An 11096-nucleotide genomic window follows, 5' to 3' on the forward strand; every position below is an offset into this window, starting at 1 on the left:
GAGACTAACATCCTTAGCATTTGCTAACACAAGACATGGAACATAAGGAAAACTACTCAAACCTTAAGCTCCCACAACACAAGAGCTAATAACGCTCTGTTCCTCCAAGAGCTAAAACAGAGCACAACTGTTTTAATCACCTACAAATAGTCTATGAGGTTCAGCAATACAACTCTATTTTAAGATCCTGTTGCCTACCAAAGACCATATATATATATTATGGGTTGATTTCTCTGCATAGAGAAACAATTTTCATACAATGTAACATTTAACAATCACCCATAAAACATGACCTACAATCATCTTTAATGGGTAGAAAAGCTTCTGCACTATGCTACTGTGTAGCAAGTATTATTTTAGTGACCACATGTCCATATAAGAACTAATGCAAAATTGCTGCGGAACACAAACTTTGGCTTTCCTTGTGTCCATTTCAAGTTTTCCACTTTATCCCACAGGAGTTACTAGCCAATACAGATTTGTCCATGTGTTGAGCTTGCATTATAACCATTAGTAACTGTCATTCCCCCAAAGCTCCCTTGTTTTCCCCAAAAGTTGAAGTTTACTCTATACTGCCACCTTCTCCACCAAGTGAGGCAAAGAACCTGACATTGTAATGCACTGGTAGTCCCCGTCATGATTTTCACTTATATATCAAGTCTAAAACTACAATGAGTTTAAGTAAAAGCTTAAAAAAAAAGCCAAATCAAACACGTAGCTTTACCAATTGCTAAATTATATATTATCTTTGTATGTAAGTCAGAATTTCTCATCTGTGCAAACTGGGTTACAGACATAAAGAACTCCATCATGCTGGGAGGGAGGGGGGTGATGCTGTACTGTGCCAGACCAGATGGCAGACTTCAAACCTACCTGCAATATAAGTATATGTAGGACAGTAACAATGACTGTACAAGAATGGATCCTTTCACCAATTAGACCGAACTAGCTACATAAGCATGATCACAGTTCTCTATCCTCTCCCCACTACTTCTCCTATTACTCTAGCACAGCTCACTGAAAATAGAGACAATTTCTCAGTGGCAGAGGGACCAAAGGAAGAAGTAAAAAGATAAAATGGGTGGGCAGAAGGGACAAGTTAGTCATATAGTCATCACTTCCCCTACCTTTACTCATGCTATTACATCACCCATTTGGTCTACATTCAAGTAAAGTATCCCACACGCAGAGACCAAGATTTAAAGTGTATGCCACTCATTACACAACTAAAAGCACAGAAGACAAAAAGTAACCTACCAATTCAAGGAAGAGTACTGTTCAAGCAAGGATTTGGGAAGTAATTTTGTGAAAGTCAAATTTCAATTTAGCAAAAATTACAGGGGGTTGGGGTGGAAACAACTTTTTTTGCACAGAAATGCTTAGAGCAGAGTGAAGACAAGAACATAAGTGCAGACAGACAACACTTAGTACCACCAAGACAAGAACTTGAGACTACAAAGCAATAGTCTTTGAAGACATTAATGTTCATAGCATTCAAAGAGGTAGTGTTAAAAATTGTTATGAAATGGAGAAAATTAAACAAATCACAATGACAACTAATAAAACCATGGTTTTAGACAACCCAGGGAGTACCAGTCAACTCTCCTGAAAGTGGCATAGAAACAAATTCTGGATGAGAACAAGGATGGCCCTGGCCAATAAGACCACTGAGAGTTATCATCTGCTATGATGCTGATGTATCTTCAACCCTAGGAAGTTCCTACAGCACAGACTTCTAGGAGGAAGACAAAGATGATGACCCTAAGGTGCTTGTCCAATTGCTCAGGCAAAAAGATCTGAATAATCTATTAACACCCAGGGGTGTATTCCTGCTCTCCCTTCCAGTCTCTGGTTCCTGGTTACAATTCCCCTACTGCACATCAGCACACATCAGACCCTCTGAGCCTATGCAATTCACCCAAATCACACAGAACATGCCCCAGAACAAAAGTGGTAAGTTTTGGTGTGTTATGTACCAGTAAGTGCCAAAGCTGGGACAAGGGATGAGCTGAGACAGTGTAAATAAGAGCTTTGGGGAAGGAAGGAAGGAAGAGAGAAAGGGAAGTCATATTCTCCCATTTTTGGTGGCTATGGAATTGCAGCCTCTTTCTATAACGTTTGTCACTATCATCAGTCAGAGATTATACTAGACTATACATATACCTTCAGTAAGACAGAGCATGGCAGCTCTTTTACAGGATTAAAATCCAGGTCAGTGAGCTCTTAATTACACCGTAGAATTGTTTTTTAAGATAGAATACTGAAGCTAATAACTGCAAAGCTTAACTTCCTTTTTCAGACAAGCATTTCCTCCTATCAAAACAGTCTTCCATTTTACTTAATGTTATTCTCTTTCTCTTGTGATTCCAATAAAACTAAGTTACAGAAGAAAGGATGACTTTTTAATGTCTCTACACTGCCCAGAGAGAAAAGAAAGGATCGGTCAAAAGGGCAGAGCTGCCAAGTCACTGACCTCTTTTGCAAGAGCCATGGCAGCAAAGAAAAATTGTAAAGGTCAGCTCAAATACAGACAGTCTCAAGGAAGACAGGCAAAAAGAGTGAACTTAAAGCACTATGTGAGAATAACAAATCTCAAAACAGATCTGCTATGGCCATGAAGTAACAGCCTTTCCCAGTTTCTGCATAAAACCCAGGGCTTTTTCCTGCATGGGCACAATGTCTTTTTCAAAGGTACTTCCTCATAGGGATGTCCTCCACTAGAAACAGCACCACTGAGTCAACTCTGTGGGTGGGAGGGTAGAATTCTACTAGTAAGAAAAGGTGTTTTGGTTCACAACCTAGCCATGAAGATTAATAAACCTTAAAAAACAGTTTTCAGGCACTAAATGAATGAAAAAAGAAATAAACTGCTCTGTTCGTCCCCAATCATTCTACCAAAGCATCCTTGGGTTTCTGCCCATTTATAAGCTGAATTGCATTTAATAATCACCACCACAGAATCTGTCACAGACTCCAAACAAATGTGATTTCCCCCTTTTCCTTTCACCAGTTATGAGGAAAAAAAGTTACTTCACTGAAAAGGTCCCAGCCCATCACATAACAGTTCTAATACTCAACAGCTGAATATCAATCCTGTAAGCTGGGGGAAAATCTCTCAGAGTTGAACACCTTGCTCTGGCTACTGAAATTTAAAAGAACAGAGAGCAAAAACAATGCAGTACTGTTAATGAGTTTACAGGCTTCTGCTCTGAAGAGGAGAGCAGAATTTCACTCTCAAATTGCCAACACTTTCTGGTTACCTCCTTCAAAGGAATCATTCTCATCAACTTATCTGGGTAGAGAAACAATAGCCACATTCTTATGAGAAGCAATCACTGCGTTTACAAAGGCAGCTCTCACATGTCTCTGTGAGAAAAGCTTTTGGGGGTGGGGGGTGATCTTGAGCCTTGCAGGCAGTGGCTAAGAGCTCAGAAAGCAACCAAGAAAGCAACTGCAACTTTTGCAGCAATATAGGTTAGCTCCCTGTGAAGACAAAGCAACTTCTTGACCTAGGTCTCTTGATTCACCAACATCAAGTTACATGCAGCAGGTGGTTTGCTGATCACTCATGCCATGCAAACAACTGAAAAATCTGTGAGACAAGAAGCGCAATCTTACTGATGTCTCAAGCATATCACTCCTGAAGTAAGAGAGGCTGAGATCTAGAGGGAGACCTGCAAAATCAACTGCAGAAAACATCTTGAATTTTTAAAAATTAAGAAATGCAAAATTCAAGTTTTTCTTGTGCTATGCAAGTTACAGAAGTAATTCAAGCAAATAATCTTTTCAGCCCGAAGAGGGACAAAAAAAGCAATATTGCCTAATGTTCCACATTAAAAAAAAGGAAGATTATCAGTATGAATAAGAGATCCAAAAACCAAAACTAGGCCTTGTCATACTACAGAAAGAAAATTATTGACAGACAAACAACATTATAATCTATGATTGCTGCAGGCTGGCTTAGGTCTACAGCAGTAATGCAAAGGTTTGCATTATAACTTTCCGAAGAGAAAAGGACACATTTCTATCTACCTCTGTTTTGTTTTGCTCAATATGAATCTCAAAAAAAACATATATATATATACACTGAACACCAACTTTTCATACAAAAAGAAAGTTTACCTAAACTGTCACTCACTCATTTCTCACCATTTCAAATGAAGATTTAAATCTAAGTGTGATCTTGGTGAGCTGATCATTAGACCGACAAGCCTGCATCATTCACTCTTTACATCAGACGAACTTTTGCTGCAGATGAGTAGAGGCATGCCTTCAGCACAGCTCATTCAAATTAGTGTTAATTATTGATTAGAATAAACTCAGCTTGTTCCAGTTTTCTCCCATAAAAGAGAACATGCATATTAGTACAACTGACTTTTGTACAGGCCATATTTCTGTTTCAGAGAGTGTTTCTACAAGACAGCTTTTAGTTAAAGGTCTTTAAATTCTCTGGAACATTTTCTCAATTTCCCCACACAAGTCACCAGCCCTGTCAACGTTCCCCAAACTGGCTGTGTTTTTATTGATAAATTTCCTCTCTGATTAAGCAATACTGAGACACCAAAATCCCAAATTAACACCTGTTATTGCTGTATCACAGCCCACTTGTTATTCTGTGCTGTGCGTTGCTTCAAAGAGTTCTCCCTGTCATATATTAAACAAGACTATTACATAGCAGCAAATTACTGGTATAGTATAGCTCCAGATGGGCACTCCATGTGCTTCAGGTATTAAGTGTACTGTAACAGGAATGTAGTCTTGTCAATTGTACTTTCTTTTTTCCACAGCTGTGCACTCCTCAGATTTAAATTAAAAGCAATACATCACACATACTTAGAATAAAAATATTTAACTATAAAATACTAAAATCCTTGACTGGCTTAGGACGAGGAAGAGATGGGAAAAGCCCTTAAAAAAACAGTACACATTCTTTAAAAAGATTCCGTGTAGACAAACAGAAACAGAGAAAGTAGCCTCCACAGAATGTGCAGTCCATTGCAAAAGCAATCTTAATCTTTAATCAACCCCACTGCACTGAAGACACTTAGCTAGGAGTTTCAGCATGACAGATGGGAGGGGAAGGGAAAAAAAGAAAAAAAAAAAAAGAAAAGAAGTTTGCAGAAAAAAAAACCAAACCAAAATCTTAAATTAATGACACTGTACCTCAGTGATTGGTTGCCCTTGTGATGTCAAGTCCAGTTCCTGAGGTCTCGTCACCTTATCGATATCCAAAGAGTCCATGCTGGAAGCTGCAGAGGTTATGCTGGAACAGGAGGAGTTACTGATTGAGTGCACCTCAGCATCACTCACTGTGCCAGCAGATGCTGTCCTCCTGTGCTGAGCAGTAACTACTGGCTTGGTGTCTTCTGCAACAGACTGTTGGGCCGCCTCATCCATACTCAAAGAGGCCTTCTCTAACTGTGCAGTGATGTCATCCAAAGATACGTTGGCATGTGATGGTTTAGTCACCTTACCAGATGAGGAGGATAATCCTTTCATGCTGCTGTGCTTAGTAGAAGGTCGGCTAGCAGGTGGTTTTTGAGCTTCGGATTCTGTGGCAAGGCGTTTCACTGCAGCATTGTTAGCTGAATGAGACCCAATGCTGCTGAGTTCCTGCTCTATGGAACAGAGATCAGCCATGAGGGCATCTAGATCCACAGTCTCCCCCTGATTCAAGGCTTCTGCAACAAACAAGAGTTTTTAGTATGAGCAGTTACTTCATTTGTCTGTGCAACTCTTCACTTTGTATTATCAAATTTAACAGTTAGGGTAAGCTGTATTTAAATTTAACAGTTAGAAAGCTGTATTTTCTTTCCCCACCTGTATTGCAAATATCTCTTCTCACTGCTAAGCACAAATTTATTTGCACTACTACTCTTGACCAATCTAACAGCAATTAAAAAAAACCTAATTAGGTTAAATTCATAGATTTATTCTGTCAGCAAATGTATGTTCAGATTAAACTGCTGTCTTATGAAAAAAATCTAAAAATATATTTGTATAATATCATGCCTCAACTTTTCAAAAGAGCGTAGGTGATTTGCTAAGCATTTTCTGATACAGCAATGCAAGGTACGTTACACTGCTTTAAAAAAAACACATACTATACGCATACTTAAGCCTTTAAATTAAGGTTTCCTGTATTACAACCAGGGGAAGCTATTTTAGGACAAGGAAAGACATGACTTTTGTTTAACATGAAAGCATTCTGTAGCTATATTCCTGCATCCTGTCCCATGAAGCAAGATGTTCTTTCTTCCTGTTTAACAGATTCACATCAATTAACCATTTAATGAGACCAGGTCCCAGAACACGTATTTCTAAACAAACACTAGACTACAATTCTCAGATATTAGGTGCTGTAAAAGATACTGCTTTAGAATATTCAAAATTCTGTGCCATCAGAAAGCAATGCCCTCAGCCAACATGTTCTCACTTGAGCCAGAAGTGTCTTTAAATGTTCTTATATTTTACAATGTTCTCATTTACAGCTGGAACAGGTTTTTTTCCTAAACTAATACTTGAGGGGGTAAACAATTCAACAAACCATTCAAATTGTACATGGAGAAGCGATATGAGAAGTTGGCAAGACTGGTTTCCTGACGGAGAGGCGATCTCTTCACTGGTGCCACAGCCTTGTCTGTATCCAAACTCTGAAAAAGACAAGAAAAAGGGCAGAATAAAGTTTGACAAGAAACTGGACAAGCAAATCTTCTAGATGAATGAAAATTAATTCTCCAAGATAAATTTTTCAAAAACTCCTGGCATATAAAAAAAAAAATCTCTTAGGCGTTAGACTGAACACATACATCACCTTAACACAGAGATTTAGCTTCAGATATTTAATGGAGAAAATGTTAAACATTCTGGATTTGGGGGTTTTTTTTGTTGTTTTTTTAGAATCAGAAGGATGCAAGCATGTTTCAAATGTATGTTTACGTTGTATTACATATGAGCTCATTTTGAGACACAGACAGCTAGCTTACCTGCAACAACTTCTCTGTGGCAAATTGTACAGGTATCTAAACACATTCAAACTGTGGCACTCTCTCTAATAAATGCATCATTAGCTTATGAGCATCATCACAGCATAAGCACACAAAAGCATTAAATGAAGAATTCTATCCTATTACAAGGGATTTTAAATCGGCCGAATTCAGACATCTTTCTCAATAAGCCCTTCCTGTCAAAAATGTTAAACTGTGAAAGAAAACCCCAGACAGTTTATGTAGGATAAATTCTTTTAGAAAAACTAATATAGGTTAAAAAAAAAGGAGACATCCTTCTACCCAATTCATTGAATTGTCACATTTGGAAGGCCAATATGGGCACACTATTGTAATAAATATGAGTATTTTTGTAAGTACCAAGCCGTAAGATGCCCTATGATCTGTCTGGTGACCCAAGAGGTGCATGACAGGGTCTGGAGCTGCTGCCCTGGGAGTGACAAGTGTTACATGGGGAATCTAGCTCTCCCTGTCGCCGAGGCTCAACAGGCCTGCAGAGGGTGTGAATTTAAGCAATGTTCATACTGATAAAGCTTTCCTGAAGATATGCTTGTCTGAAAGAAAAGTATCTTCTACTCCTAACAGAAAGAAGTTTCTCACCTAAGCTTTTTCTCTCCATTTTCTACACCTCTACTCAAGTTTTTTAAAAATCAAATGCACTTTTTTTTCCCCCCTAATATTTATTTTTGCTGAACTTCCTTCTCTCCTCAGTTTGGCTTGAACTTAAAAATAATAGCACTTTACTGGGAAGTCAATCATCACTTAATAAGAAGCCAGTGATGCAGCCTTGTCTTCCATCAGGTGGAAGAAACCTCAACTCTAGTACTTGACGGAGCTTACATATTGTCCCACACAGAATAGCTGAAAAAAATTTAAAAAAAAAAAAAAAAAATTATCTATCTATAACCCTAGAGGCAGCAGTAACATTGCTGAGACAGAAGAGGCAAGTTAGGAGGCTCATTCCTTCAGACTGAACACACAGACGAAAGATTTCCTGTAAGGAGAATATATTCTGTGTTCTACAGAATTTAATAATAATTACTAAGTTATTTCACATCCTTGGAAACACATCTGATATGCTCTCACTATCATCACAACACATTCTCCATAACACGTTAGGATGCTAAACTAGCAGTTTGGAGAACTGCTGAAAACTGCAACAGCACCAAACACTTAGTTCTGAATGACCATAAGAAGCAAGGTAAGATTTCCTTAATTTAACCTGCACCATAGGACAGGATGATTAGACCAGGATAAAAGTTAAGTGCCAAACACTGCTCACACATGTTGCAAGTTTTGTGACTATATTTTATAATGCTTCTATGAGAACAACAGTTAAAGAGGGCAAAGTGAATTCAAATAGCCTCATGGGCATCTTAGCAATTACAAATCTTCTAAAAAGCACTTCCATCTGGAAAGCAATCTGTGTTTTACTTTCTATCTCCTCAAAATAAACATTTAGGAAATCTAAAAAGGAAGTTAAAGTTCAAGGAACTTGGGGACAAAAAAAACCCTTTCCTCCTACTGCTCTTAGGAGTCCAGCTGATAAACAGCAAAAAATGCTGAGACTACAGGAGAATGCACTTTGGAGTTCATTAGCTCTAATCACCCCCCTTTATTGGGACAACCACATCCACACACAATCACTTTCCATGCAAGTGAACTGAGACACAACTAACTGCACCACCTTGTTTATACAAAACCATATGAGGTCATTCAAAGTTTTGGTGGAAATTTCATTTATCGGTAGTCACAAAAGACAGAAGGGCAACTGTCAAGCTGTGTTGCAGACTGTGTTGTACAGAATACAAAAGTGAGAAGGAAATAAGGTGGGTCCTCCCTTAACTATCTGTTAGTAGCTTTTAAGAATTTTGCATGGATCAGCAGACAAATTGACACATAACCATAAAGTCTGTATGTCAATAGCTGTAAGCCCCAAGTAAAATATACTTAAATTTCTAGGTTGTTCATATATGAAAAAAATGAGGCAGAGAACAAAAGGCCTAAGACCAACTACACATTGTGTTCCTCTGAATATCCTCACCTGAGGTAACTTACAGAGCCCATGCCTTCAAAACAGCTCCCACTTACCATTAAAAATCCTTCATAGGAAGTTAAAAAAAAAAACCAACAAAAATTACAATATAAAGATTTATTTCACACTGGCCTCCATTCACCTCAAAAGGCAGGATTCTTTATTGCCCTGCATGGACAAGTTTGGGAAAAAAACAATTTTCCCCTAGAGTGCTATCTACATTTAGATCTTGCAGGCAGAGATTTAACCATTAGATAACAGAGATGAGCCTGAATTTGAAATACTGTCACATGATTAGCTCAATTTTCTTTCAGTCTTTGGGTAAGATGAAGATGAGAAAAACTGCCTCTTCTCTAGCTTACTGAATCTTGAGGTATAAAACCTTTGTTTAAGTCTATGTGACAAAGAGGGAGAAGATGAAATACGTTATTCAGGAGGGCCAGCTCTCACAGCTGAAAAAAACCATAGCAGGCAGTCACAGAGAAATGGCTTATCACCCCAGGAGTCTGGCATACCATGCAGAATGCAAGATCTGCTTGTGAGGGAAAGGAAAAGCACTAGAAAGAAGTGCCAAAAGAAGATGTCCTATCAGCTGCCTCTCTGATGCAGGAAGAGTACTCTGGAATAATGGTGAGCCCTCTAGGGTGTATCAGGGTACCTTAACATGTCATCGTCAGTGGCAACATTCACAATTTCCTGTTCCTTGTTGCTGTTCAGGTACAATAAATAAATGCTGTCATAGCTGGACAATGGCCAATCATATGTTTGGAGATATAGCCTACCTCTAGCCGGCTAAAGTCAGTGTTTCTCTATACACATGAGGACAAAATACCAATTCCATAGTTGTCAGAAGCAATCATACCCTTTGGGAAAGGTCAAACCAGCAGGTTGTGAAAAACTAATTTAACAACTTTGAGGTGGGGAAAACAAGCAAATTTTAAAACTTTTAAGGAGTACTGAGCTGGCCACACGCTATAGTATACCTTCCTGCAAGTGGCAGTGTTATGTAGTTAGCATCTAACTGAAAAGCAGCACGTAATACTCATAAAGAATTATTCTGCGAGATGATTGAGACCTCTCTAACCTGTGTGAGTTTGTCCAGTTCCCCCAGCCAGGCCCCAAACATCTTGTCCAGATCCTGATCTTCCTTATCACTATCTTCTTCCGCACCATGGTCAAGTTCTTCATCTGATAATTGCTCCATCTGAAAAAAATAAAAAGTATGATACTCAAATTCTATCAGTGTCTAAGAAAACTGGTGTCAGCTAGTAAGTTTGTGAAAAGGCGTTCTGAAGTCAAAGCACACATCTGTCCATAAACTTTGTAAAAATTGCATACAGTTACAGTTTATTATCCTGCTCACAAGTAAAGAGCTAGTGTGAAAGCTGCAACGGATAATTACAAAGCCATTCTTGCAGCTCACTTTTGTGAGAACCATACAGAAAAAGACCAGAGTCCACAATATTTAATACACCATCAGAAATTACTTCATGCTAGCCTTGCACACGCATTCATTGTCAGCTATTGTTGGCAAAGACTTTACATTACAAAAATTCAACTTTTGTCCAAGGAATTCATCTGACCACAGTTAAGCAACACCATTCAACCCACAGGAAGTGCAGTCTCACTGTGCTGCAAATAGCTGACTCTACACATCTGTAAACAGAAATGCTTAAACAGGCCACAGAGAATGCCAGCAATACATCCCATGAGACAATTTAAATCTTGGACACTCTCCAGATCATGTCAGTGATACTGCACAATTTTTATCCAACAAAGAAACTCCTCCCTGGAAGCAAAGAGTCACCATTACAGCTATCAGACCCTCCTTCATTCAACAAATTTGAGTGACCAAGATAAAGACTTAATGTCTCCAATGATTAACACCTCAAAGGGAATTATTTTTTTTGTTAAACAAGCCTTTATTCTCTTCCCCAAACATGTCCTCCAAGCCCCTTATATGGAGCTAAGACACACATGCCTTCCTGGGTACTTCCACACTGTTAAACCTAGGATCTGGTTCAGAATGAAAATTTACATGCAGGGGGGCGGGG

General features: G+C 38.7%; 1 protein-coding gene across 1 annotated transcript; it reads right to left on the reverse strand.

Annotated features, from left to right (window-relative positions):
* Positions 1-5093: 5093 nt before the first annotated feature.
* LOC104463347 (ras-associated and pleckstrin homology domains-containing protein 1-like) lies at positions 5094-10246 on the reverse strand. Its single transcript, XM_010075641.1, has 3 exons — positions 10127-10246; positions 6548-6653; positions 5094-5681 (listed from the first exon to the last, which is right to left on the reverse strand). Exons 1-3 carry the CDS (start codon positions 10244-10246, stop codon positions 5149-5151), a joined length of 759 nt encoding a protein of 252 aa, XP_010073943.1. The 3' UTR covers positions 5094-5148.
* Between the last annotated feature and the right edge of the window lie 850 nt (positions 10247-11096).

The sequence above is a fragment of the Pterocles gutturalis genome, unplaced genomic scaffold, assembly GCF_000699245.1.
Source record: "Pterocles gutturalis isolate BGI_N339 unplaced genomic scaffold, ASM69924v1 scaffold40407, whole genome shotgun sequence".
Taxonomy (NCBI): Eukaryota; Metazoa; Chordata; class Aves; order Pterocliformes; family Pteroclidae; genus Pterocles; species Pterocles gutturalis.